The following is a 27,467-nucleotide window of genomic DNA, read 5'->3' as shown; positions in this document are numbered from 1 at the left end:
TTTTAATAATTGACTTTATTGACAGCTTACTCTTGCTTTTCTGAGCCTATAATCATGACTTTAACAAGGTAGAAGTTTATTTTTCACCCAGTTTAAAGAAGACTAGAATTTCTGTATGTTTGATACTCTGTGGTAAGTAATGAAAAAGGAAATGATTGTTAAAAAAACATGGCATGGTAATTTCATGAAGTCCTTAGGAAACTTCCTTCATCTTAGCTCATGGCATCTACCCTCAAGGTTACTCGTAGTTTAAGACTGCCAGACTTACTGCCATCACTTTGGAATTGGCTAGATGAGGGGTCACAAAGGGGTTTCTCCCTGCTGAGTCAGCTTCCTGTGAGCAGCCATTCAAGGCCCCTCATATTACTGCTCGCCTCTTATTTCCAGAATCTAATCATACAGCCATACCTGGTTGCTAAGGAGTTTGGGAAACAGTCTATATTCCAGGCCACAGTTGCTGGAAAAAAGGAAGGGAAGACGGCTGCCAACTGGGCTCTGTCCCAGATGTGATGTAACATGTGAAGGAGGAGTTCCTGGGGGTGTTTCTGTACTTTGCACCTTACTTCATTGTGGTTGAGTGCTTGATTTTTCATTTTAAGAAACCCAACAAAAAAACAAGCAATACTTCTAATATGAATGATATGGGAGCTGGTCTTTGCTTCATCGGTTTTCATTGCAAGGTAGGTATTTCAGGGTTAGATCAAATGTTTCCCAAAAGACAGAACAAAAGATGATCTTAGGTATTGCACTGATGAATTGTTAAAAATTTTAATAGGCACATACATACATACATATTTTACACTAATATTCTATTTACATTAATTAAAACTGGTGGTCTTTTACAATAATAATTCAGTAAATAGTGCTCAAGTAAATTTTCCATTAAATTTTATTTTTAAGAACTCTATTTTAAGAAAATGTTAAGTACCTTGGGAAGCCAGGGTTTAAGCAGTGCTATGTTGATTTTTGGGAAACTGGACTAGATGGCTCAGTTTATACCATCTTTCTATTTGTGGTAGGAAAGGACTTCTTTGTTAGAAAGACAGGACAGGCACATGGGTAAAAAATACCAACAGCAAGAAGGATAAAAAATAGTAATCTATTTCATGTCTTTTCCCAGTGCCCCAGAAGCAACATAAAAGACTTTTGATTTAAGATATGGTATGCTTTGATTAGCTTCCTAAAATTAATAATGATGAGTTGATTCCCCAGACAAAATGGTATCATCTTCATAGAACCACACTATTATTTTATAAAAATAAAAAATTAATGAACTTGATTAGGAGATTTTTCTATCCAGCTACCAGCTGCTATCTATGCTACCACTTGCAAGATATGTAGCTTTAAAGCAGAGAATGGATCTTTAAAAGCAAAAGGAGCAGGACAATGCTTGTCTTCATTGTGTCTTAAATAAAGTTATTATTTTTTTTTTTTGCATCAAGTGAAACTTATGGTCAACTGAAGTTTGACAGATGACTTGGTCATGTTTGTACATGACCAAGTGTTATTGTGAACACTTACCTACTGTATTGCATAGAGAACTAAAGAATTTTGTCATTTCCTTTGATGGAGGAGAGATAGTTGATCCCCCATTGCCTGGCCATTGTGTAGGTGACTGATTATTGTAGGACTACAGAGGTGCTTGCAGAGATGACTAAGGGAGCCTTTGAGTTTCCAATTTTATTTTTTATTTCTTTGTGCCCATAAAAATTTTTATACTTTCCTATTTCCTTACAAAAAAATGTACTTGTGATGTAATATTTGGCTCATATATAACTATGTAGTGCTGGATTTGATTTTGAGAATTATTAGGATATAGAAAAATGACATATTTTTTGAAAAACTTACTCATTTTAGAGAATTCCTGAGACCATGTGCAAGCAGGGGGAGGTGCAGAGGGGGAGAGAGAGAAGCCGACTCCCCTCTGCGTGTAGAACCCTGCATGGCGCTTGATCTACGACCCTGAGATTGTGACCTGAGCCAGAATCAAGAGCTGGACACTCAACTCACTGAGCCACCCAGGCGCCCATAGAAAAATGATATTTTTATCTCTCTAAAAAGATCAGGCAAATTTTTAATATTTATACTGTTTAAAGTCATATTGTTTCTGCTTAATATTTAAAGTCCTAACCATGGAATGGGTGATTTATAGAACAGCTGATATCCAGAATGGACCTTATACATCATTGTAGTCTTCAAAGTTGTGCTCATAATAGTTTCTAAGAACTGACCCAATAACTATATTCCTAGCTTTTTATTTCTTGAAAATCCTTTCTAAAAATCGGGAGAATGGGAAACAGAAAGCTCCATTTTGATAAGACTAGGGAACTTCTGAAATCCCTCATTCCCCAGTAACAGCAAATGTTAGGTAGAAGAGTGGTAACTGACTTCACAGAGTGGATGCCAGAGTGCTCACAGATAGTCCACCATTAGGAAGCACACAGATTTGCTTTTGGGTCACAGAAAAGCCCAACTGGGAATATCAGGTACTTCAAAAGACGGGTAGGAAAGGCCACTGAACCAGATGTGCTTGAGACTCGGAGAAACTGGGCACAGGAGAAGGCAGAAGTCAGATACCTGACTGAGAACAGGAGTTGAGTAAAAAGTCTGCGAACTAATAGCTACTCAACTACCCCGCAGCCAGAAGATTGAAACTGGGAAATGCGTCTTAGATACCAAAGAGTCTCAGAAAAGATACAGACTTTTGTGGAATCCCTAATAAAAAAGCTCGTTTGCTCACTGATTACCCTAGCGCAAGGCTCACAGTGTAATCACCCCCTGTATGCATATTAGTTGCATATTAATGGTCCAAGATGAGACAGAGCAAATCAGTCAAAAGGAATGTGGAGGAAACAGACTATAAAAAGAAAATATAAATACTATTGACCCATGAACAATGTGGGCATTCGGGGTCCTGTGCAGTTGAAAACCTGCATGTAACTTCTGATCCCCAAAAGCTTAACTACGAATAGCCTACTGTTGACTGGAAGTCCTACTGATAACAGTTGATTAACATATTTTATATTTCATGTTAGCTGACTGTATTCTTACACTCAGCTTGAGAGAATAAAAAGTTTATTAAGAAAATCATAAGGAGGGCAGCCCCAGTGGCTCAGCGGTTTAGTGTTGCCTTCAGTCCAGGGTGTGATCTTGGAGACCTGGGATGGAGTCCCACGTCAGGCTCCCTGCATGTAGCCTGCTCCTCCCTCTGCCTGTGTCTCTGCCTCTCTCTCTCTCTCAGTCTCTCTCTCTCTCTCTCTCTCTCTCTCTCTCTGTCTCTCATGAATAAATAAATAAAATCTTAAAAAAATCATAAGGAAAAGAAAATACATTTATAGTACTGTATTGTACTTATAAAATCTGTGGATAAGTGGACCTAGTGTACTTCAAGTCTTTTGTTGTTCAAGTGTCAACTGTATATAAATAAAATCTAATTAATATCCTCAGAGATAAGAGAAGATAATAGGTCTCAATTAAAGAACAAGACGCTCCTTTTAAAAAAAAGAAGATGGTTGGGGCAGCCCAGGTGGCTCAGCGGTTTAGCACCACCTTCCACCCAGGGCATGATCCTGGAGACCTGGGATCGAGTCCCACATCGGGCTCCCTGTGTGGAGTCTGGTCCTCCCTCTGCCTGTGTCTCTGCCTCTCTCTCTTTCTCTCTCTGTTTCTAATAAATAAAATCTTAAAAAAAAAAAAGATTCTCTTATAAAAAAAAGATGGCAAGAGCAATCATAAGAAAGGAGAGCTCTTCAAAATTAAAAACTTGACAATCTAAAATTTAAAAGTCAATAGAAAGTTTGGAAGATAAAGTTGAAGAAATTTCCAGGAAAGTAGAAAATGAAAAGTATGATTATTAGAGAAATGGTTATATCTAAATTCTGATTAATAAGAATTCCAGAAAGAGAAAAGTGTGGGAAAGAAATTACCAAAGAATCAATATAAGAAAACTGCTAGAGGGATCCCTGGGTGGCGCAGCGGTTTGGCGCCTGCCTTTGGCCCAGGGCGCAATCCTGGAGACCCGGGATCGAATCCCATATCGGGCTCCCGGTGCATGGAGCCTGCTTCTCCCTCTGCCTGTGTCTCTGCCTCTCTCTCTCTCTGTGTGACTATCATAAATTAAAAAAAAAAAAAACAAAAAAACTGCTAGAATTGAAGATCATGGATTTTAAGGCTCATCAGTGCCTAGAACCAATCAATGGAAAAACACCCACTGAAGGGTATATTATCATGATAGAGTAGTAAGGAAGAAATGATAATCCTGAAAGTCTCCAGGGACAAAAAAGCAGGTCACTTATCAGTGGTCTGAACTCAGGAACAGTATTGGGGCTGAAAGACAATGGAGAGTTTTCTTCAATTTTGTTGTTGTTGTTGTTGTTAAAAATGATTTCCTGCTTAGAATTTTATACCCAGTTTAACTATCATGTATGAGATTAGAATATAGACTTAAAAAAAAGATATACACACAAAAAAAAGTTTTCTCTTAAATTGTCAAAAAAGTTTCTCTTAATCTGTCACATAAATTTAATGGGACATTCTGGATGCCATCATAGACCAGAGGGGCATTCAGTAACAGAAAATCTGAAAAAGATACGGGCTTTTGTTGATAACACAGTAGTCCCCCTCTTATCTGAGATTTTGCTCTTCACAGTTTCAGTTACCTGCAATCAACTGTGGTCCAGAAGCAGATGATCTTCATTCTGGCATCTTGTCAGAAGGAATAGTAGTCTAAGACTACATCATAATGCCTTACATCTTTCACCTCCATTCATCTCATCACATGGACATTTTGTCTCACATCATCACAAGAAGGCCAAGTGTAGGACAACAAAGTTTTGTGAGAGAGTGACCACATTCATATAACTTTTATTATAGTACATTAGAATTGTTCTATTTTGTTATTAATGTTATTAATTTCTTGCTATGCCTAACTTATAAATAGAACTTTATCATCGGTATGTATGCCTATGAAAACCCGTAGTATATGCAGGGTGTGGTACTGTGCATAGTTTCAGGCATCACTGAGGGTCTTGGAATGCATCCCTATGGAAAAGAGGGGACTACTATAATGTATCAATATTCTTTCATGAATTATGACGAATGTAAAATGTGAGGAATAGGAGAAACTGACTTGGAATATAGAGATCACCTTGTATTATCTTTACATTTTTTGGGAAGTCTAAAAAACTACTCTAAAATAGTTTTAGAATAAGAGTTTATTTAAAAAGTTTAAAAAAGAAAAAGATTACTTATATAAAAGTTTATTTAAAAAACTATTCACAAAAATATGTCTTCATGCATCTTTCCATGGGAAGTTACCGGTGGATATGCTCCCTAATAAGGGACTAGAACAAGATCTAGAAATAAGAGCTTCAGCACAGGAGAGGGAAGCCAGGGGAATTCTAGAGCAACAACAGTGCAGTAGAGTAGCCATTCCAGGGAGGAACAGCTGGAAGGCTCTGGGAAAGTAATCTGGGGGAAAAAAAGGAATGGAACACATTCATGGGATTGATTATGTGGAAAATTGTATTGAGAGGCTGTTAGGGAACGAGGAAGATTTAAAAAGAAAACTATGCAAATGGAAGAAAAAAGGCAGTTTAAACTATAGGAAAAGAAAAATGTTGGCCAAGAGAGGAAATGTAGTTGTACAATATTATTTGGTTCAGTAGTGAATAATATATTTATCTAGCCACAGTAATTGTTGTGTAATAAAGAATCTGACTGGCCTTAATCCTCGTTTCTGGTGGGGAGCATCTAAATCCTTGGAATTTCCTGAGTGATAGGATTGTCTTTATTACTCAGGGTGGGCCCTGATCCTTTATGCCAATGAGAGGACTCATGGTTGAAACCTAGATAGCTTCAAGATGGGGGCTAGTCATGCCAGAAAGACCAGCCATATGACTAGAAGATTGGAAGTCTGAGCCATATGATACCAGTTCAAACTTCCAGCCTCTGGGAGTGAAGAGGGTTTGGAGGATGAGTTCTGTGAGATGTCAGTATGTAGTCAACTATGCCTTTGTAATGATGCCCAATAAAAACTCTGGACTTTATTTTTTTATTATTATTATTATTTTTTAATTTATGATAGTCATACAGAGAGAGAGAGAGAGGCAGAGACACAGGCAGAGGGAGAAGCAGGCTCCATGCACCGGGAGCCCAACGTGGGACTCAATCCCGGGTCTCCAGGATTGCGCCCTGGGCCAAAGGCAGGCGCCAAACCGCTGCGCCACCCAGGGATCCCAAAACTCTGGACTTTAAAGCTTGATGTAGCTTCTTAGTTCTGATGTGTTGTGAGGGTGAAGTGCTCTGATTCAGAGAGGGCACAGAAGCTCTGCATTCAGAACCCTCCTAGACCTTGCCCCATTGTGGTATTCATTTGGTTGATCCTGATTTGTATCCTTTATTAAAAAAACTGTAACCACAAATTGTTACATTGTCCTGAGTCCTGTGAATTATTTAGTGAGTTTTGCTGAAGCTGAGGAGTTGTGAGAACCCTGAATTTTGCAGTCAGTTAGGGTGGATGCCTGTGGGGACCTCTGAACTTGCAGCTGATGCTCGAAGTGTGGACAGTTTTGCTGGGGCCCATGTCCTGCGGTTAGTATCAGAATTAAGTTGCATTATTATACTGATGTACACACTGATTATTGACAGAGCCCTTGTGCTATAATTTCATTGGAAGGAGATGGAAGATAAAGGGGAGTGGGTGTTCTCAACCAACTATAATAAGTAATATAAAAATTGATCAATCAGGAGATAACAGTGTGAGCACAGGATTTAGATCAAGGATTCAAACAGAAGAGGGTGGTGCCTGCATGGCTCTGTCCACTGAGCGTCTGGCTCTTGGTTTTGCTCAGGTCATGATCTCAGGATCAAGAGATCAAGCTCTTTGTTGGGCTCTGAGCTGAGCATGGAGCCTGCTTAAGATTCTCTCTCCCTCTGCCCCTCCTCCCCAGTGCAAGTGCACTCCCCCCACCCCAAACCCCTAAAGAACCCAAAGATCACTGTTTTGAAACCTCTAATGAAATTCTGTATCCCAGTGGTAATCAATGGCTGCTGATAAAACAACAAAGAAAGATAAGCAGACACGTGTCTCCAGCTGTATAAATCTGCAGTATCACTTATGAATATTCTTACCAAAAAAACCAAACTTGAATTTGATCAAGAATTGATAGGTAACCAGTAAGGGACAGAAGAACATGTTAGAAGATATTAGGGAAATGTAATCAGCAAATGCCAGGCTGGAAAAGTAACAGGACCCAGTATCTTCAACAAATAGTAGGGAAATTAGGGGTGGGGCTGGAGAGGGAGGGGAGGAGAAAGAGTTGGAGATTGAGAAAGGTAGGTGGATAGATAGAACCTATAGATTAAAAGAGATTTAATAGACATTAACCAATTTTAGGTATGGAGGTTATTTAATCCTGATTTGATCAAATTATTAGGAGTTTTCTGAAATACTTGGGGAAATTTACATACTGATTAGATAATTGATGTTTGATTTGATAGAAAATTTCATTAGGATTTATTATTTACAGTTTAAGAATGTGATGATGGTATTGTGGTTATTTTAAATAGCATATACTGAAATTCTTATGAAGTCATGATGTTAGTGATTTACTTAAATGATTTGAGGTGGGAAGAAGCAGTGGGGGGTATATAGTTGAAGCAAGAGTAGTTAAAATCATGTTGCTAGTCTTGGAAGCTGGGTCATGGATACATGGAGTTTTGTCACACTGTTTCTATTTTTTTTTGCTCAGCTAAAGTCTGGGAGATTTGTCCATGTTTTGAATATATCCGTAGTTCTTTTTTATTGCTATTTAGTATTGCATTATATGAATATACCTCTGTTTACTTCTTTTATAGATCAATATTTGGGCATGTTTATCATGCATAAATAAAGCTACCATGGATATTCTTTTGGTAGACATGATGCATTCATACCTCTTTGGAATTGCTAGGTCATGAGCTAGGCATATATTTAGTTCTGGATATAAAGCCAGGGATCTCTGGGTGGCGCAGCGGTTTGGCGCCTGCCTTTGGCCCAGGGTGCGATCCTGGAGACCCGGGATCAAATCCCACGTCGGGCTCCCGATGCATGGAGCCTGCTTCTCCCTCTGCCTATGTCTCTGCCTCTCTCTCTCTCTGTGACTATCATAAATAAATAAAAATTAAAAAAAAAAATAAAGCCAGACAGTTTTTTTTTTTCAAAATGATTCTATCAATTTAAGAGCCACCCACCAGCAATGTATGAAATTATGAAATTTCAGTTGCTCTACAACTTTGTCAACACTTGGTATTGCAGTCTTTTAAACTTTAGCCACTGTGGTGGGTCTTCCATCTTAAATTGGAACCAGTAGTATTGCTTCATCTTTTACATCAAAGTATTATACAGGTCCTCTGATGTGTAACTGGTGGGTCCTAACTATAATTTGTTCTTCATTATAGTTCTTAATCTAAACTATTTTTTTTTCTTTTCTCAGTTGTCACAGGTAGTACTGATGGAATTGGCAAATCATATGCAGAAGAGGTAGGTAATTTTCAAGACCTTTCTTTTTGGTGTAACAATAAAAGAACAAATGTGGGATGATCTCTTATAGTAGCTTTGATTTTTGAAGTTAAAAACAAATATAATGTTATATAGTACAATAGATATGTTTTATGTCTAGTCAGAAACACCATGTTTGCTTACACAAAGACAATTTTAAAATAAGTTTTTGTGCAAAAAGGAATATAAAACTTTATATCCCAGTAAGTTGAAATTGAGGAAAATATAGTGTAGTTTTATTTTATATTGTGTAATTATGGATAGTCATTAGTTTTTTTGTTTTGTTTTGTTTTTTTAAAGATTTTTATTTATTTATTCATAGAGACACAGAGAGAGAGAGAAGCAGAGACATAGGCAGACGGAGAAGCAGGCTCCATTCAGGGAGCCTGACGTGGGACTCGATCCTGGGCCTCCAAGATCACACCCCAGGCTGCAGGAGGCGCTAAACCGCTGCGCCACAGGGGCTGCCCGATAGTCATTAGTTTTAATGTCAGTTGTTTGGAACTATTTTTTGAAAGATGGCTGTATTATTATGGGATAGTTATATTTCCAGGCTAGTCCATGGCTTCGTTTTTTGAGAAGGAGGACTATAATTGACCAAAAGATATTAACAGACATAGGCAAAGGGTTCAAGTTCTCTGTAATGTCATGAAATGAGAGGGACCATGATAGCTTGAGGACCACTGTACAAAGCAGGAGCAATGGTAGTACTCTTTTTTTTTTTTTTTTTAAGATTGTATTTGTTTATTCATCAGAGACACAGAAACAGAGGCAGCGACACAGGCAGAGGGAGAAGCTGGCTCCATGCAAGGAGCCCGATGCAAGACTCGATCCCTAGAATCCAGGATCAGGCCCTGAGCCAAAGGCAGACGCTCAACCGCTGAGCCACCTGGGTGTCCTGATGGTAGTACTCTTAAGGCAAGCTTCCCTGCCTTCTAGTTCTGCTAAGGCACCACAGCTTATGATACTGCCCAGTTGTGATGACAATCCTGGCAGATCCACTGAATTTCTCATTCTCAATGGGGGATCTGTTTAAAATCTTTCTTTGATGCCAGTCTTTCAGTCTTTATGTATCCAGTCCAAAACAGAATTTTTTTTAAAGCTGACTTAAATTATAGAAGTAATAGATACTTATGATTTTATTTATTTATGTATTTTTAAAGATGATTTGTTTTAGAGAGAGAGAGTATGAACACGAGCAGGAAGGGCAGAGGGAGAAGGAGACTTTCAAACAGATTCTGCACCTGGGGCTCCATCTCATGACCCTGAGATCACATCCTGAGCCGAAACCAAGAGTCAGATACTTAACCAACTATGCCACCTAGTATTTATGATTTTAAAAACTAAAGTGTAGATGGGTACCAAATGAAAAGTAAAAGTTTTACTCCTTCTGAGGCCCTTTGACATTTATATACTAGCTTGATTTAGAAATATAACCCTTTGGGGGGATCCTTTAGTAAGGTCTTCGTTTTGGATTGCCCATTCATTACCGCTTAGGCTTATGGCTTTTTTCGTTGGGCTTATCATATTACCCGGTTTTCTTAAAACAAGAAAATATCTGATTTTTGTTTTTTAATGAATTATACAGGTGTAATTCAACTTTTTGGTGGTTTTTTATTGTTTCAGTTAGCGAAACATGGAATGAAGGTTGTCCTTATCAGCAGATCACAGGATAAACTGAATCAAGTTTCCAGTGAAATAAGTAAGTTTTTCACACACCCTCTTATCCTTTTATGTTTACAAAAGGAAAACAGCTAATCTAAGTTGAATGTTTTCAAGTAGGTATTTAGCACTGACATTTATTTAGAGTTCAGAAAACTTTCTAATGTTGTTAAAGGGATGTCTTAAAATGGATCATCGGTTTTTTTCAAATTAATAATAGGACTGTTAAAATTTCCTTAAAATGTTTTTTACTGACTTATTTAGTTGTTGTTAGGAATCAGATTATCTGATTATTTTATCATATTCTACTTAAACACCTGAATTCCTTTTCTGTTGCTTTATTTCAGTAATCTTGCATTTTTAACTCTTTGACATCATTTTTTAAAAAACAATTTTATTACTATTTTTTTAATTTAAATTCAATTATCCAACAGATAGTACATTACTAGTTTCAGTGACATCATTGCCTCTAAAGGTATATGTAATTGAAGAAAAATACAAAAGACTATCTATACACACACAAGAGGGAATCTTTTGAGCTTTCTTCTTAGTCACCTATGCTCGAGACCTGAGTTACCATATAACAGAGATTCTTAACTGACGTCTAACTAACCGACCAGTTGGATAAAGCAGTGCTGTCCATTTCCTTGGTAGAACATACTGGCTGCTGTTTCCAGTGTGCTGTTTACGGCTGGTAGGCTTCTCAGTTGATACTTTTATGCTTTTACCCCCACAAATCAAATTATTTGCTATAAGAGTCAGCTATGTTTGTTCCCAAACTTATGCTGAGTGCATTTATTATTTAATATTTCTGCACACTGATGCAGTATTTGTGGAGAAAGGGGGAGTTATTTCTACAAAAACTCATTTGAATGCTCTGAAAAAAAGTGAGTAAAGCGAGTTCTTTTCAGAAATCGGCTGTCAAATAGTGATAAGTCAAATGTAAAATAATTAGAAAAAATGATAAAAAAAGAAATTTGTTCTCTAATTGTTCCATATGTGTTGAAATTTTTGCTGCCCTTTAAAAGAACTGAAACTGCAATCATAAATGATGTGTTATGGGCGTGGGTTAGGCAGGAAAGTCTGGAATACCAGTCAACAGATCTAAAGTCAAGTGTAAGACCTGGGGTCCTACACAGGATTGGTGAATGAATTACATTTGTGCAAGAGTTAAATTAAATAAAATGGTTACAGTGTATATATATTGTTTTCGAGGATTCCGACTTTAACTTCTATGAGTGGGCAACTAACAAACTCTTCCAATTCTTTCAGATGAGAGAGGATTTCTGCTGTTTTTTTTCCAGCTTTTTTAAAGATATAATTGATGTATAACATTGTGTAAGTTTAAGATGTACCACATACTGTATTATATTACTAACATTACTACCTACTATTAACATTTATATGGTGTTTTATTACTTATTTATTCTCTCATATATATTATCTTCTTTTATCTTTCAAACATCATTGTGATGTATATATTTTTATTATTGTTTCTTTCCAGACCATAGCTGGTCCTTCTGGACAGATTACATACAACTCAAATGCACTTCATCTTTATGTAAAAAACAGATCTTTATAATACTAAGTATGCTAAATCTTTATAAAAAAAAAAAAGTTGTTTTTTTTTTTTAAATCCTGTTAGTGGGCACAGATCTTTACATCTTTGGCATTTAAGGGGTTTTACTTTCAAGGTATGAACTATGTGAACACAACACTTGAAGCTCCAAGACATACAGTATTTTGAAGTTGTGCTAAGGTATAAATTTGAATTAAGCCATGAGATTAATGAGCCTGAGGCAGTTAACTTAGATGTTAGTTGAACTTATTACCTGGACCTTAATTCTGTTTTTTCTTAGTTACTTGTGCTCAATGTATAATTAACTCCTAAAATCATAAAAATATTTTATTTGTGCATGTGAGTGGGTAAAATTGGCTGTTAATGGAAGCATTTACTAGTTACTGGAAGTAACAGTTCATAGTTGAAATATAGAACCTTTGATTAAATGGAATGTTGAATTTTGAAATGCTATGATCTGAACAAATCCAGCATCTAGTTGTTCCCGAAAGAAGTGGAAGCTCCTAGCAGTCTTTTAGAAAATGCTCCAGCCTGTACAAAAATTGTTCAACAAGTCAGAAGTATACTTTAATGATATTTGAGAATTTATTAATGTGTGATATGAGGTGACATGTAACTCTGGGCAGAGATGTGGTTCTGGATAAAGACAGGATCCTGTTCAAACATTTTCATGAAGGGACAGATGGTCACGCACTGAATTGACCTTTATTATGTTTTCCTGGGCATCATGTAAATTTAATGACAAAAATGGTATCAGCAGACCAGGTCCTCAGTTCTAAGTTGAAGAAATAGAAAGAGGAGATTATATATGCCTGCACAGGTTTTCAACTCAGATGTAAATCATCTCTTTGGTAGGATAATGTTTCCATGGACATATCTATTTCAGGAGAAGGAGGGACCCGAATTGAATGTTGACAGAGTTAGTTTGTCTAACACATCTTTATTGCATGCCCGTGTACAAGGTCCTCTGCTAGGCAGTCAGCAGACAGTGGTGAACATGATAGAGGCAGTCCTTGCTTTCATGGAACTTATAGTCGAGTGGAGGAGACAGAAAAAAATAGTTGAAAAAAGCAAAAAACAAAACAAAGCAATCAGACAAAGAAATAATTGCAGCTTGTAATAGTGCCAGGTAAGAAACAAAGGGAGGACATGGGGAGGTTTTCATTTTGTAGCAGTGTGGTAAATTTTATGATTGACAGGATGTTAAAGGGCTAGACTAATAGCCTCTTGCCCACATAGTGGCACTCCAATTATGATGCTGGAACCTTAGGTGAAGAGAGGATCCACTAGGCTCTCTTCGGGGGTGTAGTGGTGGAGGGGTTGTCTGTGCAAGTTGCACATGATAAATCCACTCTAGCATTCCTATTCTCTTAAGCCTTTGAATCGCTGCTTCTACATTATGCCAGGGAAGTTGTGGCTTCTCAAACTTCTTAAATGTAGGGCCATCATGGAGTCCCAAGTTTCAGTCAGCCAGCCAAGTTAACTCTTAGAGCCTCATCCAGTTATATAAGCTAACCATTAAGTCCTAAATCTTGAGTAAGTGATTCATATTTTAAAAAATACCCCAATCCAGTATTACATTATGTTTTCCTTGGTCTAACATTCTTAAACTCATTCTCACACAGATTCAGATTTCCTAGGTATCCACGAATACAAATTAGCAAACTTTTGCAATTATTTTTGTTTATAAGTTATTACGTTATGGATCAGACTTTATACTTGTTCCCCCAAAGAATGCTGTGATCTTACCCTGTTATGAGTAGCAGTAAGAGATGGTCTAGTTGGGTCTTGAAGAGAAGAGGAATTCTCTTGCATGGAAACTGCACTTAGAGTTATCATGAGGTTATGCAGGTTCTTCAATCCTGGGAAAGCTAATCTCTTCAGACATAGGAGAGCGGGCTTCTTCTCTTTCCACTGGCAAGGGAGGCTCAGAATAGCTGGGGACTTCAAGATCCTTGGCTTCAGCTGAGTCCACCCAGATATCCCCATCCCAGGTCTCATTCAGAGTTTTCACTTTTATACATGAGACATGGTGAGTCTGCGGAGTTCAGCTTAAATTGTAATTCTGTACCTGGCACAGTTAAATCTGATATTAGCAAGGTGAGCCCTGTGGCTGTAAGACATTAAGGTTTTTATTGGGGCTGCCGTAGAAGTTCTCTGGTTCTCTGTTCATAAATGAGAGCTGAGTGTTTAAGGACCCAAGCTTGTCATTTTCTTTCTGTAAGTGCTACAGTGCATTCAGAAAAAGCCATGCCATACCCTAATCTTTGTACTCATCATTTCTGCTCAACTCAAATGTGACAACCACTTGGTCCCTTGAAGCACTTCTTCACTAGATACTTTATTATAATCAGTAGCCAGCTTTAATTTAACTAATAGTGATAGGACTGCATTATGGATCAAATCAAACCAATACCAAAATTCTTTGAGGTCTGTTTTTGGGAATCCCACTCCTGATACCAATTTCTGTATCACTCAGACTTTAGTCAAGAAATATAGGTTAAGCAAGTTAGTTTATAACTAGGCTAACTTGTCTTTTCTAGTCCAGGTCTTACATTCACTCCAGAAGGTTAAACTCATCCCGCCTTCTTTTCTATGTGACTGAAAGAAGAGGGAAGGGGGATTGAAAAACAAACCGCGTGCCAATTGAGAAAAAATAGGGACTCTTCTGAGCTCCTGTCACCTTCTGACTCTCCACTGTTTTGTTTTGTTTTTTTAAAGATTTTATTTATTTATTCATGAGAGACAGAGAGAGAGAGAGGGAGAGGGAGAGATACAGGCAGAGGGAGAAGCAGGCTCCATGCAGGGAGCCTGATGTGGGACTCTATCCCGGAGAGAGAGAGAGAGAGAGAGAGAGAGAGAGAGAGAGAGAGAGATACAGGCAGAGGGAGAAGCAGGCTCCATGCAGGGAGCCTGATGTGGGACTCTATCCCGGGTCTCCAGGATCAGGCCCTGGGCTGAAGGCGGCGCTAAACCACTGAGCCACCTGGGCTGCCCTCTCCACTGTTGTTATATAAACTTGGGGACTCTGTTTCTTTAGGAGCAATTTCTTGTGAGTGTGGAGGACAACATATTTTATCAAAGTTCTTCAGGAAAATTTTTAAAGGATTATATATAATTTAGTAGGGAACTAAATGTTTTGCCAACAATGGATAGTGCCTTCTCAGGATCGACTGCTTTGATGAATTTCACTTCTTTGTAAGGATACCTGTCACCCGTTGAATTAATACAAGCTGAGAGTCAACCCATATATAATAAGCTTATTTTATTATCTTTGTTAGCCAGGATTTTTCTTTTTTGTTAGCCAGGATTATTAATATATTCGGCATTATGATTGATTTTAATTTGTCAAAGAAAAAAACTCCTAGATCATTTTTGAACTCTGAGCTAAATTTTTACATTCAAAAAACACAGTTTAAAGAAGACTAGCTTTTAGAACAACCTATTGGCTCACAGAATATAGAGATGGTGATATTTATGTTCATATTCTTACATAGCAGTTGGTAATTCTGATTATATCCACTTTAATCAGCTTTGATTTTAAAAAACCACACATTTCTGTCTGATTAAAAAACAAAGGGTGCCAGGCTCACTCAGAAGAGCATCCAACTCTTGATCTCGGGGTTATGAGTTTGAGCCCCATGTTGGGTGTAGAGGTAGCCTAAATAAATTGAAAAAAAAAAAAAAACTAGAAAAGGAGTTTCTCTTTTTTTGTTAATTATCTCAGAGTGTAAATCTTTGGGATAGCTGTGTAACTCCATAAGCTCTTGAAATGTAAAGCTTTTAATAATGGAAATCTTGGTTTGTAGTCAACAGAGGAAGAGGGAAAAAAAGAAAAAGAAAAAATTAGTTTCACTTTTTCAAAACTTAGCTCTGATCAAATCTGTAGATTTGACCTAATAAGCGTGTTTTGCAATTTTCTGGTGCACTGCCAGTATCATTAATGTGATGCCTTGTTATATTTAGCCTGTTTTGTTTACATAAGTTCCAGAAGATATTAGTGCATCTTTTTACTTTTGTGGTTAGTGAAACTAGAACCACATGATGTTAGGATCAGAGATCATGCAGCCCCTAGAGTCATGTATGTATTTCTGTCATTTCTGTAATTACCAGGAGTATTTTCATTGCCCTTGCAGTTCACATGTTCTAAGGTAAGGAACCACCAGAAACCAAAACCCAGCCGGTTTGCCTCTCCGGATTTTGCTCATGGTACCTGTGATTGTAGAGGTATCCTCTGACTCCAAGATCCCCAGATTTGTCTGGGAACTTTCTGTTCCCAGAAAGTGACCTTCTGTCCCACCCATGAGACTGAGATTCTGTAAGCTATCGAGCAGGTGCCAGGATAGTTTCTTTGAACTGTTGTTTCTACATATTGGAGTGTAATTATTGTTCCTTACTAGTGGGTTTGTCATGCCTAATGAAATGAGATTTACTGTTAAATGAAACATTTCTGGCATGGTCATGGTTACAAATTTGTTTTATCTAATTATATCCTAGTAGAAAGAAGGATGGATTCTTATTGAGCCTATGCAAATAATTACATTGCCATGTAAGGTGAAAGAACTCAGTAAGGACATGTATACCATCTGACCATTGTTCTGATTATTACAGACAAGGCCGATCAATATGTGTTGTATTTTCTATACAGTTTCCATCTTTAAATTTACCTCAACAATTTAATAGTTTTTGTTCCAGTTGCTATTGCTTCATAACAACTACCCCAAACTTACCAATGTGAGATAATAACCACTTTAGGTGGTCAGAAATGCTCATCAGGAGTTTCACCAGGACTTGGAGGACAATTCCTTTGCTTCTTATGGCATTACTGAGTTCCCTAACTGTGATACTAGTTTGTGGAGAGACTGGTGCAAAAGATTTAAGGTGGATTCTCTCACAGGGCTGGTGCTGTGGTCGGGAATGACGAGAAAGCTGGACTCAGGACTATTGAGCGGAGTGCCCGTGTGTAGTCTCTCTAGCGTGGCCAGAGCAGGGTAGTTGGACTCCTCACAGGGTAACTGTCGTCCCTCATGGTGAATGTTGCAAGACAAAGCACAAGCTCATATCGTTTTGTGACCTGCTCTCAGAATTCAGAGTATTACTTTTGCCAGATTCCTTTGGTCAAAGCAGACATGAGCCTGCCCAGATTCAAGAGGAAAGGGATAGACCTGACCTCTTGATGAAGGAGTGACATGGTAACATTGGAAGAACGTGTGGGAAGGGAGAGATTTTTGGAAAATAAAATCTGGATCTGGAAAATACATCTGCCACAGTTTATGAGCTATATTAAGTTTTTTTCAGGAAATATTTTTCTTGATTCCTGGGGGATCGGCTGGAGCAACATACCATTCAAAGAGTACTTCATGGGCAGCCCAGGTGGCTCAGCGGTTTAGCGCCGCCTTCAGCCCAGGCCTGATCCTAGAGTCCCAGGATCGAGTCCCACGTTGGGCTCCCTGCATGGAGCCTGCATCTCCCTCTGCCTCCCTCTGCCTGTCTCTGCCTCTGTCTCTCTCCGTCTCTCTGTCTCTCTGTCTCTCTCTCTGTGTGTGTCTCTCATGAATAAATAAACAAAATCTTTAAAGAGAAAAAAAAAGAGTTCTTCATTCCAGTTTGCCCAAGTACAACAGCCACAAAGGTGGGTAGTGAAAAATTAAGAAAGAAAAATGTTTTCTCAAAAGCACTATTAAATTTCCTTAAACTGATTTCATTCAGTTGCAAAGTGAATTCTTGTTCTATTGGATCTTGGGTCAAAAGCATGCTAGTGTCTGATTTTCAAATAAGAATCCTCTAGACACTGGCTCAGTTTCCTGGTATAATCTGTACCATAGTCCAAGCTTGGTGGCAGCATCAGGTTACACTGGATAGGAAGTCTGACACAGGAGTTGATTTTTTACAGCTATGAGTGACGGTCAAGAGTATTACAATAGGCCTCTTTCTACTGAGGCTATTATTCTTTGGATGTTTCTTCCTAAAGACTCAATTTTCTGACCTGGCTTATGGGCTTCCAGCTTTGGGCAAACTTGAAGGAAAAATAGGAACCACCTGCTAATAAAACTGATGATCTCTGGTTCACTTACTATAGTAAATAAGTGTCAGAATAGAATACCGTATTCTGGTATATGATTTAGTCAGTGATTTTCCTGAGGGCATGAGCCTTATGGTAGGTACTAAAGGCATTGATAAAGCTCCAGGGACCTCTGTGACGTGTGTTTTACAATTGTCGCCAATTAACCGTAATCTTAGATATCATTTTGTTCATAGTTGTGTGCCAGTCTGTGCACAGGATCATGAATATGTTTCTGTCCGTCTTGAAAAATACATACTTGTTGAACGATATTCATTATTAGTTACACTTTGGCTCTCCCCATGTTGTGGGCTTGATAAACAGATCAGCTCTCATAAGAGTTGAGCTAATTAAAGATACTGAGGACATACTACCTATATTGTTTTTCCTAATATCCTCTCTGCTCAGTAGTGCTACCTAGTGGCTGTCTGAGAAATACCAATGATAGTTTGGGTATAAAATATGTCTAAATCAATTTTATTATTTTTAATTTTGTGGCCCAAATTTGTGAAGGCAGTAGCATAAAGGGTTGCCAGGAGACTAGTGATTATAGCAAAATACAAGCATACTCACAGGTGCCTGAGACAAGAAATGATTAGAGCTTTGGTTTAAGTGACAGTGATTAAAATAAAACATAGCCTTAAGAAACAATAGTTACTAGGAAATACAGCTTTTTTAGAAATGAGAAACTTTTGTTAAAAAAACGATTCAAGGGCATGACGAAAGTCAACACAAAAGCTTAAAAAGTTAACAGGCTATTAGAAAGTGAGAGTGTTTGGGGGAGATAAGGAACCTTTGTTGGCCAGACTGGATACTGAAGGTTCAGAATAATTTTTTTACAGCTTTCTCATTAAGAGAAGACTATATTATCAAAGATCAAGTTCTTCTCAACAACTGGTTTCAAACTACTTAATTCATAAGCTTTCTTTGTTGATTTTAATGTATTTTATACACTTACTTATACATATATTTAGATAAGTTAACACTTTCACCTGAAGCTTAGAATGTGTTAACTTTACGTTCTGTTGTTACATGGTAAGATTCACCTATCACAGTGACTCTGCCATCCCAATTGGGAGTTTTCTTTAAGAGGCCTCCTTCTTTAACTCACTGTGATATTAGTATAGTATCTTAGGGTCAACTAAGAATCATAGAAGTTATATTTGACAGTGCAGAGCAATACAATCATTATTGATACCAAGTTTGTCAGAAAGATGACATTTGCAAATTTTACACGGAGGACAGGAAGAGTAATTCACATCAGTGATTTGCAGTATTGTCTAAAGTTTAGAAGAGCCCATCCTTTCATAAAGACACCAACTGTCATAAGTTGAAATCGTTTGTGGAAGCAGTGATAATAAACTTAACTGATAAAATCTATGTAGAAAATTTAAAAGTTCAAAGAATGCTACAGTGACATTATATTTCAGACTGATATGATCAGAAAGGAGACATACAGTCACTTTTAAAATTCAGATGGTCAAACCAGTTCTAATTTGGCCAAGGTTCTACCTCAATTAGGACTAAAATCTCCTAAGTATCATTATGAATTTGTCTATTTCTTTGTTATTAGATACATTAACATTTAAGGGCCTTGTGTTCTCTTGATGACTTCATTCCTTTAGCATTATGAAATGACCTTCTTTATCTTGGTAATATTCTTTGCACTGAAATCAACGTTGTTCATCTTTCTCTTGGTTAGTGTTAGCATGGTATATATTTTCTTTCTGCCTTTACTTCTAACCTATATGTCCTTTATATTTAAAGTGGGTTTCTTATGGGCAGCATAGATTTGATCTTTTTTTTTTTTAAATATACAATTTGATGATTTCTGCCATTTAATTGGGATTCTCAGGACATTTATACTTAATGTTATTGTTATTGATATGATTGGGTTAAGATCTACCCATTTCCTCTTTGTTTTCTGTTCGTCTCATCTGTACTTTATTCCCTTGTTGTTTTTCTGCCTCTGTTTGGATTAATAACATGTTTTTAATCATTCCATATTATTTCCTTCCTTGGCTATTGGCTGTACATCTTTTTTCTTTGTTTTTGGTGATTGCTTTAGATTTTGCAGTGTTTAGCTTTTCACAGGCTCCCACTACTTCATGTAGAGCATAAGAACTTGATAGCAGTATACTCCTATTCCCCATACGTTGTAATTCTATGTATGTTATGGATTGTATAACATTTTTGCCATAATTTGTCAACTATATTTTAAAGAGAATTAAATTTATTTTTAAAAGTCTTATTTATGTACACATATATTATTATTTCTGATGCTCTTCATTATTTTGTGTAGATTTATAATTCAGTCAATCTTGTTTTTTTTTTTTCTTTCTTGCCTAAAAGATTTTATATCTCTTACAGTGCTGATCTGCTAGTGATGAATTCTTTTTTCTAAGTGTGAACAAAAATTTTTACTTTTGAATGTATTTTCGTTGGGTATAAAATTTTAGGCTGACAGATTCTATTTGCCCCCTCTCAGTACTTTACTTTCCTTCATTGCATTCTGGCCTGTAGTGTTTTTGACAAGAAGTCTGTTGTCATTCCTATCTCATTTTTACCACCTTGTATAAAACACTTTTATTTTTTTCTTTTCTGGTTACTTTTAAGATTTTTCTCTTTATCACTGGTTTTAAGTAATTTGAGGTCCCTTGGTGTACTTTTCTTAATATTTTTCCTATTTGGAGTTTATTGAGCTCAAATTTGCATGTTTATAGTTCTCATTATATTTGGAAAAATTGAGGCCATCAAATATTTTTTCTATCCTTCACTCTATTTGTAGAATTCCAGTTACACATATATTAAATGGATTAGGGTATGTGGGTGGCTCAGTATTTGAGCATCTGCCTTCAGCTCAGGGCATGATCCTGGGGTCCTGGGATCAGGTCCCACACTGGGCTCCCACAGGGAGCCATCTTCCTTATCCCTCTGCCTGTGTCTTTGCCTCTCTCATGAATAAATAAAATCTTTAAAAGAAAATAAATGGATTAAAGTCATCTCTCAACTCACTGATGTTGTTTTTCCTTTTCTTTTTTGGGGAGGAGTCTCTTTTCTCTTTGTGTTTCATTTTAGGGAGTGGTTTTCTAAGCTAATGTGGGATCTAAGCCTTCATATTTACTAATCTTTTTTTCTCTAGTGTCTAATCTGCCATTAATCCTGTTAGTGTTTTTTTTTTTTAATAATCCAGACATTATATTTTTCTCTCAATAAAATTTTAGGCCATTTTTGTATCTCCCTTATCTCTTAAAAATGTTCACTCTCTGGAATTCTTGAGTGGCTCAGTGGTTGAGTGTCTGCCTTCAGGTCAGGTCGTGATCCTGGAGTCCCAGGAGTCCTGCATTGGGCTTCTCCTTCTGCCTGTGTCTCTGCCTCTTTCTCTGTGTCTCTCATGAATAAAATAAATAAAGTCTTTAAAAAAAATGTTTGCCCTCTACTTCTTTGAACATACAGTGGCCCTTATCTATGGGGGATGTGTTCCACGACCCTCTACTGGATGCCTAAAATTGTGGATAGTACTGAACCCTGTACATACTGTTTTTTTTCTGTATATACATATTTAACATGAAGTTTAACTTATAGATTAGATACAAGAAATTAACAACAAAAATAATAGAATAATTACAACAATATACTGTAATAGAAGTTATATGAGTGTCAGTCTCTCAGAATGTTTTATTGTACTGTCCTCACCGTTTTTGTGATGATGCGAGATGATAAAATGTCTATGTGACGAGATGAAATGAGATGAATGACTTAAGTGCTGTGACCTAGCATTGGGCTACGTTGACCTGCTGACAGTTCATCGAAAGGAGAATCATCTGCCTCCAGACGGTGGTTGATTGTGGCTAACTGAAACCATGGAAAGCAGTATGTAAATAAGGATTACTGCTCTTAGTGTGCTCTTGGTCTTGTTTGGTCCCTGTCTTCCTTGCTGTTCATCTGGCTCATGCTCTGTCTACACTGCCTGGTAACCCGAGGGGCTCTGCTTCCCCACATGCTCAAGCCCGTTTCCTCAACTCGGGGGAACTATTGATCTCTCTTTAGGTTCCTCTCTTCATTCCCATCTAAAAAAGTCTCTAGGCAATAAGTTAAGGCAGCGGTAGGGCTCACCTCATTTTTCCTCCTTCTCATGGGTATTACTATTCTGAACTGTCTACCTTGCACTCACTGAAAACCATCATTTCATATATTTTGTCCAGTTTTTTCAGTTTAAGGCAATGGAGTAAATCTAGTCTCTGTTATACCATCATGGTTGGAAACAGAAGAGGCCCATACCCCTTCGTTTTTACCCTTACAGATTTCCTGGTAAATATAATTATTATCTTGCACATGTCTATAAATGTTTGGTCTGCATTAGGATTTAAAGAAAGAATAGGACTAAATTTTTTTTTGCATGTTTTCAGTGAGCCTGGTATGGTCAAGGGGGATGGGTCCACTTTACAAGTGTTATTTTGGTGACTGAAGAGCTCTTGTAAAATGTCTTAGTATTCTTAATCTTGCACAGAAAGCTACTTTTGAAATTCAGTTTATGTTCCAATTTTGGCATAAGTGGTTTTCTAAGCTAATGTGGGATCCTGTAAAGCTGTCCAACTAAATAGTTTCACCAAGTGTACCTTACTGCCACTTCATTACTGTTTGTTACCAATCGTTTCCTCTGCTACAGAACAACATCTGTAATATGGGTGGATATTTTGTTAGAAATGTAGCATACCTACCAATTAGTTGGCCTAGCCAAATTAGCATGTGTTGATCTGCATCTCCAATTAAGGCAGCTGCTTGAATGTTGCTATTCTACAGCTGGCATTAGGCATGTGGGAGTGGATTGCACCATGGCCAGACACTAGCAATACCTCTTAATTAAAACATTTGCTTATGTTTGCATGGTTTCTTTAAAACAGTAAGTGGTCGTTCCAATTGGATTATTGATGGCTCAGTAACTTTTATGTAAAAAAACTTTTTTTAGTTGAGGAAACGTGGGACCTAGGTGTTCTGAAATGAGTCCCATTTAAGCAGATGATTGGTATTTCTCCTCCCACTTTAAAATTATTAGTTGTTACTCTAAGTGGATAATTGTAATTTGGGGTATGGACTTAAACTGTAAAGGAATTCGTGGAAAGGCGTATTCTTTGGATGTATTTATGTAGTCTTCAGTGCTTTTATGTACAGATTGCTTCCCTTTTCATCATGGAGAGAAAGTACTTTGAAAGTGTTCTGGAAAAGATTCACTTTAACTTGATTTTTCCGTCAAATAAAGTTATATATTTTCTTGTCAGTTATCCACTGTTTTAATAATCTTATTGTACCATTACATCTTAAATGCAGAGTTTATGTTACATGCTACTCTATAACTATAAATCTTTAGCTACAAAGTACTAATTTAAATGACTTATTGCTATATACAATGCCAAAATCAAACGGAAGATGAGTCATTAAAACTGACAAGAAATTTCATAAACTTTGAATACAATTAATATCTAATGACAACAAGCTAATAGTAATAAAAAATGTTGATGTTGAATCAGCTTTTATTATGTTTCCATTCTAACATTGTAGTGATATCATTGTAAAATCTAAAATGTAATCACTCTTCAATAAAAATACTAAGCCACAAAATGTAAGTATATTCATTTTGGGGGAACACAGTAGAATCATGTTTAGGTATGTGTAGTTTAGCAAACATACCCTATGTGATTTTCAGGGTCATTTCTGTTTAGGAACTACTGATAGGAGGCACTTGGGTGGCTCAGTGGTTGAGCATCTGCCTTTGGCTCAGAGCGTGATCCCGGGGTCCTGGGATCGAGTCCTGCATCAGGCTCCCTGCAGGGAGCCTGCTTCTCCCTCTGCTTGTGTCTCTGCCTCTCATGAATAAATATATAAAATCTTAAAAAAAAAAAAAAAAGGAACTACTGATAGACTAAACTCCTCACTTTTTAAATATGGAAACTAAGTCTGAGAAACCAAGTCATATCAAGTTAATGACTCAAGTGGGGAGAGTCTGGCTTCTTGTGCTATGTTCTCCATTACCCCTCTGCTCTTAATTTGTGCTTTAAATATTGTAGCTGGGGAACTAAGTGGTAATTTGGGGGAGGTAAACATCACCAAAACATAATATCACAGTTATGTAGCATCTAGAGATTAGAAAACAAACTAAACTGAACTTGCATCGTGTCTGTGTTTGAATGCAGTTACCTATTACAGTTATTATCATTGGATCAATTTTAGGATATGTGAACATTTTTATTAAAATGAATGTATTTATTCCTTTTTTATTTAAATTTTTGAAAAACTTTTGAGTATAGTCAACATGCAATGTTAACATTAGTTTCAGGGGTAAAACAGTGGTTCACATTTCTATTATACATTAGGATATGCTCACCACAAGTGTAGTTACCACCTGTCACCGTATAACATTATTACCGTATTATGGACTATATTCCCTGCGCTGTGCCTTTACTCATTCTATAACTGGAAGCCTGTATCTCCCACTCCCCTTCACTCATTTTCCTATCATCCCACAACATGTCCCTCTGGCAACCGTCTGCTCTCTATAAGATTGATCCTACTTTCTGTTTCTCTATTCCTTTACTTGTTTCCTTTACTTTATGTTTCACATATGAGTGAAATCATATGGTACTTGTCTTTCTCAGTCTGACTTATTTAGTATAATATCCTTAGGTTCATCCATGTTGTTGCATATGGCAAGATTTCATACTCTTTTATGGCTGTGTAATACTCAATGTGTGTATGTGTGTGTGTGTGTGTGTGTGTGTGTGTGTGTACACACCACATCTTCCTTATCCATTCATCGACTGATGAACTCTGAAGTTGTTTCCATATCCTGGATATTGCAAATAATGCTGTAATAAACCTAGGGGTATATGTATTCCCTCAGATTAGTGTTTTCATATTCTTTGCGTAAATACCCAGAGATACAATTACTGGATCACAGGGTTGTTCTATTTTTAATTTTTTGAGGAACCTCCATATTGTTTTCTACAGTGGCCGCACCTGTTTACATTTCCACTAACAGTGCACAAGGGCTCTTTTTTCTCCACATCCTTGATCCATCCTCCACCAACACTTGATATTTCTTGTCTAGCTATTCTGACAGGTGTAAGGTGAGATCTCATTGTGGTTTTGATTTGTATTTCCCTGATGATTAGTGATGCTTAGCATCTTTTCATGTGTCTGTTGGCTGTCTGTATGTCTTTTCTAGAAAAATGTCTATTCCGGTCCTCTGCCCATTTTTTAGTTTAAATTTTAGGTATTTAATGTACAGTGCACTCTTGGTTTCTGGAATAGAATTCAATAATTCATCACTTACGTACAACACCCAGTGTTCATCATAACAAATGCCCTTCTTAATACTTGTCACACATCTAACCCATCCCTCCCCGCCTTCCTCCATCAACCCTCAGTTTGTTCTCTATCATTAAGAGTCTCTTATAGCTTGTTTCCTTCTCTTTTTTCCCCTCTTGCCATAAATTTATGTTTGTTTCTTAAATTCCACCTGTAAGTGAGATAATATGGTATTTGCCCTTCTATGACTTATTTTACTTAGCTCCATCCATGTCATTGCAAATAGCAAGATTTCATTCTTTTTGATAGATGAGTAATATTCCGTGTGTGTGTGTGTGTGTGTGTGTGTGTGTATGTGTATACACCACATCTTCTTTATCCATTCATCAGTTAGATGGACATTTTGGTTCTCTCCATAGTAGTTTGGCTATTGTTGATAGTGCTTCTGTAAACAGGGTGCATGTATCCCTTCAAATTTGTATTTTTGTATCCTTTGGATAAATGCCTAGTAGTGTAATTGCCAGATCATTGGGTAGTTTATTTTTAACATTTTGAAGAACCTTCATAGTGTTCTCTAGGGTGTCTGCACCAGTTCACATTCCTACCAAGTGTAAAAGGGTTCCCCTTTCTCTGCATTCTCATCAACAACTGTTGCATTCTAGACACCAATAACGAAGCAGCAAAAAAAGAAATCAAGGAATTGATCCCATTTGCAATTGCACCAAAAACAATAAGATACCTGGGAACAAATCTAACTAAAGAAGTAAAAGATCTATACTCTGAAAATTATAGAACACTTATGATAGAAATTGAAGACAATACAGAGAAATGGAAAAGCATTCCATGCTCATTGATGAGAAAAACAAACATTGTTAAAATGTCTATACTACCCAAAGCAATCTACATATTTAATGTAGTCCCCATCAAAATACTACCAGCATTTTTCACAGAGCAAGAATAAACAATCCTGAAAGTTGTGTGGAACTGCAAAAGACCCCAGATAGCCAAAGTGATTCTGAAAAAACTGGGGGCATCATGATTTTGGATTTCAAAGTATATTACAAAGCTATAGTCATCAAGACTGTATGGTACTGGAACAAAAACAGACACATAGTTCAATGGAACAGAATAGAGAACCCAGAAATGGACCCTCAAATATAAGGTCAACTAATCTTTGACAAAGCAGGAAAGAATATCCATGGACAAAAGAGTTTCTTCAGCAAATTGTGTTGGGAAAAGTGGACGGTAACATGCAGGAGAATGAAACTGGACCACTTTCTTACACCATACACAAGAATAAATTCAAAATGGATAAAAGACCTTAATGTGAAATAGGAAACCATGACAATCCTAGAGGCGAACACAGACATCAGCCTCTTCAATCTCAGCCATAGCAGCTTCTTACTAAACATATTGTCAGGAGGCAAGGTAAGCAAAAGCAAAGATAAACTATTAAGACTTCATCAAGATAAAAAAGCTTCTGCACAGCAAAGGAAACAGTCAACAAAACTAAAAGCAGCCTAGGGAATGGGAGAAAATATTTGCAAATGACATATCTGATAAAGGATATCTAAAATCCTGGATGGTTTAGTCTGTTAAGCATCCGACTCTTGGTTTCAGCTCAGGTCATGATCTTGTGGTTATGAGATCAAACCTCACATCAGGCTCTGTGCTCAGTGAGGAGTCTGCTTCAGATTTTCTCTCCCTCTCCCTCTCAAATAAATAAACAAACAAACATAAATAAATAAATACTTTTTCTAATTAATAAAAACAATATAAACTCAGGATGTAGGAAAACCATACACACACAGGTTAGCAAGAGATCGCAAAATTCCGGGAATCTCATGTTCCCTCCCAATTACTACGCCTTCCCCCCCACCCCGAATTTCTTTATTTTAATTATAACTAAATTTCAAACATCTAATATTAATTTCTAATATTATCATTAATTTTGACTTATTTGGGTTTATATACATTGCATGATACACTATGTATTCTTTTGAGTTTTGGATTCTTCAATCAGCATATAATTTATAGATGCAACAGAAATGCATGCTCATATGCTCTGAAGACATGCCCAGGATTGTTCCCAGTAACATTACTAATAGCAAAAAACTATAGTTCATTTATTTACCACAATTTAGTTATCTGTTGTATTGTTGATGGACATTTGAGTTGCCCATTTTTGAATATTTATTTTGGATCTGTACCTATAAGAGGACTTAAACTCTTTAGACATACTGAGAGTCTCCTTGTCATACAAAAAACATTGCTGGCACTATCAAATAATTTCTTAAGATAATGTTGCAAATATAATAGGT

General features: G+C 37.1%; 1 protein-coding gene across 2 annotated transcripts in view; it reads left to right on the top strand.

Moving 5' to 3' along the window:
* HSD17B12 (hydroxysteroid 17-beta dehydrogenase 12) overlaps positions 1-27,467 on the top strand; it is a 154,499-nt gene that overhangs the window by 48,809 nt on the left and 78,223 nt on the right. Inside the window, exons 2-3 of one of the 2 annotated variants that reach the window (XM_025452529.3) lie at positions 8,475-8,521; positions 10,166-10,241. The exons of the other annotated variant lie outside the window; for it this stretch is intronic. Coding sequence (XP_025308314.1) covers positions 8,475-8,521; positions 10,166-10,241 — 123 coding nt within the window. The remainder of the gene's footprint in view (positions 1-8,474; positions 8,522-10,165; positions 10,242-27,467) is intronic. 2 annotated transcript variants of the gene reach the window in all.

Source organism: Canis lupus, chromosome 18 (genome assembly GCF_003254725.2).
Source record: "Canis lupus dingo isolate Sandy chromosome 18, ASM325472v2, whole genome shotgun sequence".
In the NCBI taxonomy this organism is placed as follows: domain Eukaryota; kingdom Metazoa; phylum Chordata; class Mammalia; order Carnivora; family Canidae; genus Canis; species Canis lupus.
This window is presented reverse-complemented; position numbering and strand designations above follow the sequence as displayed.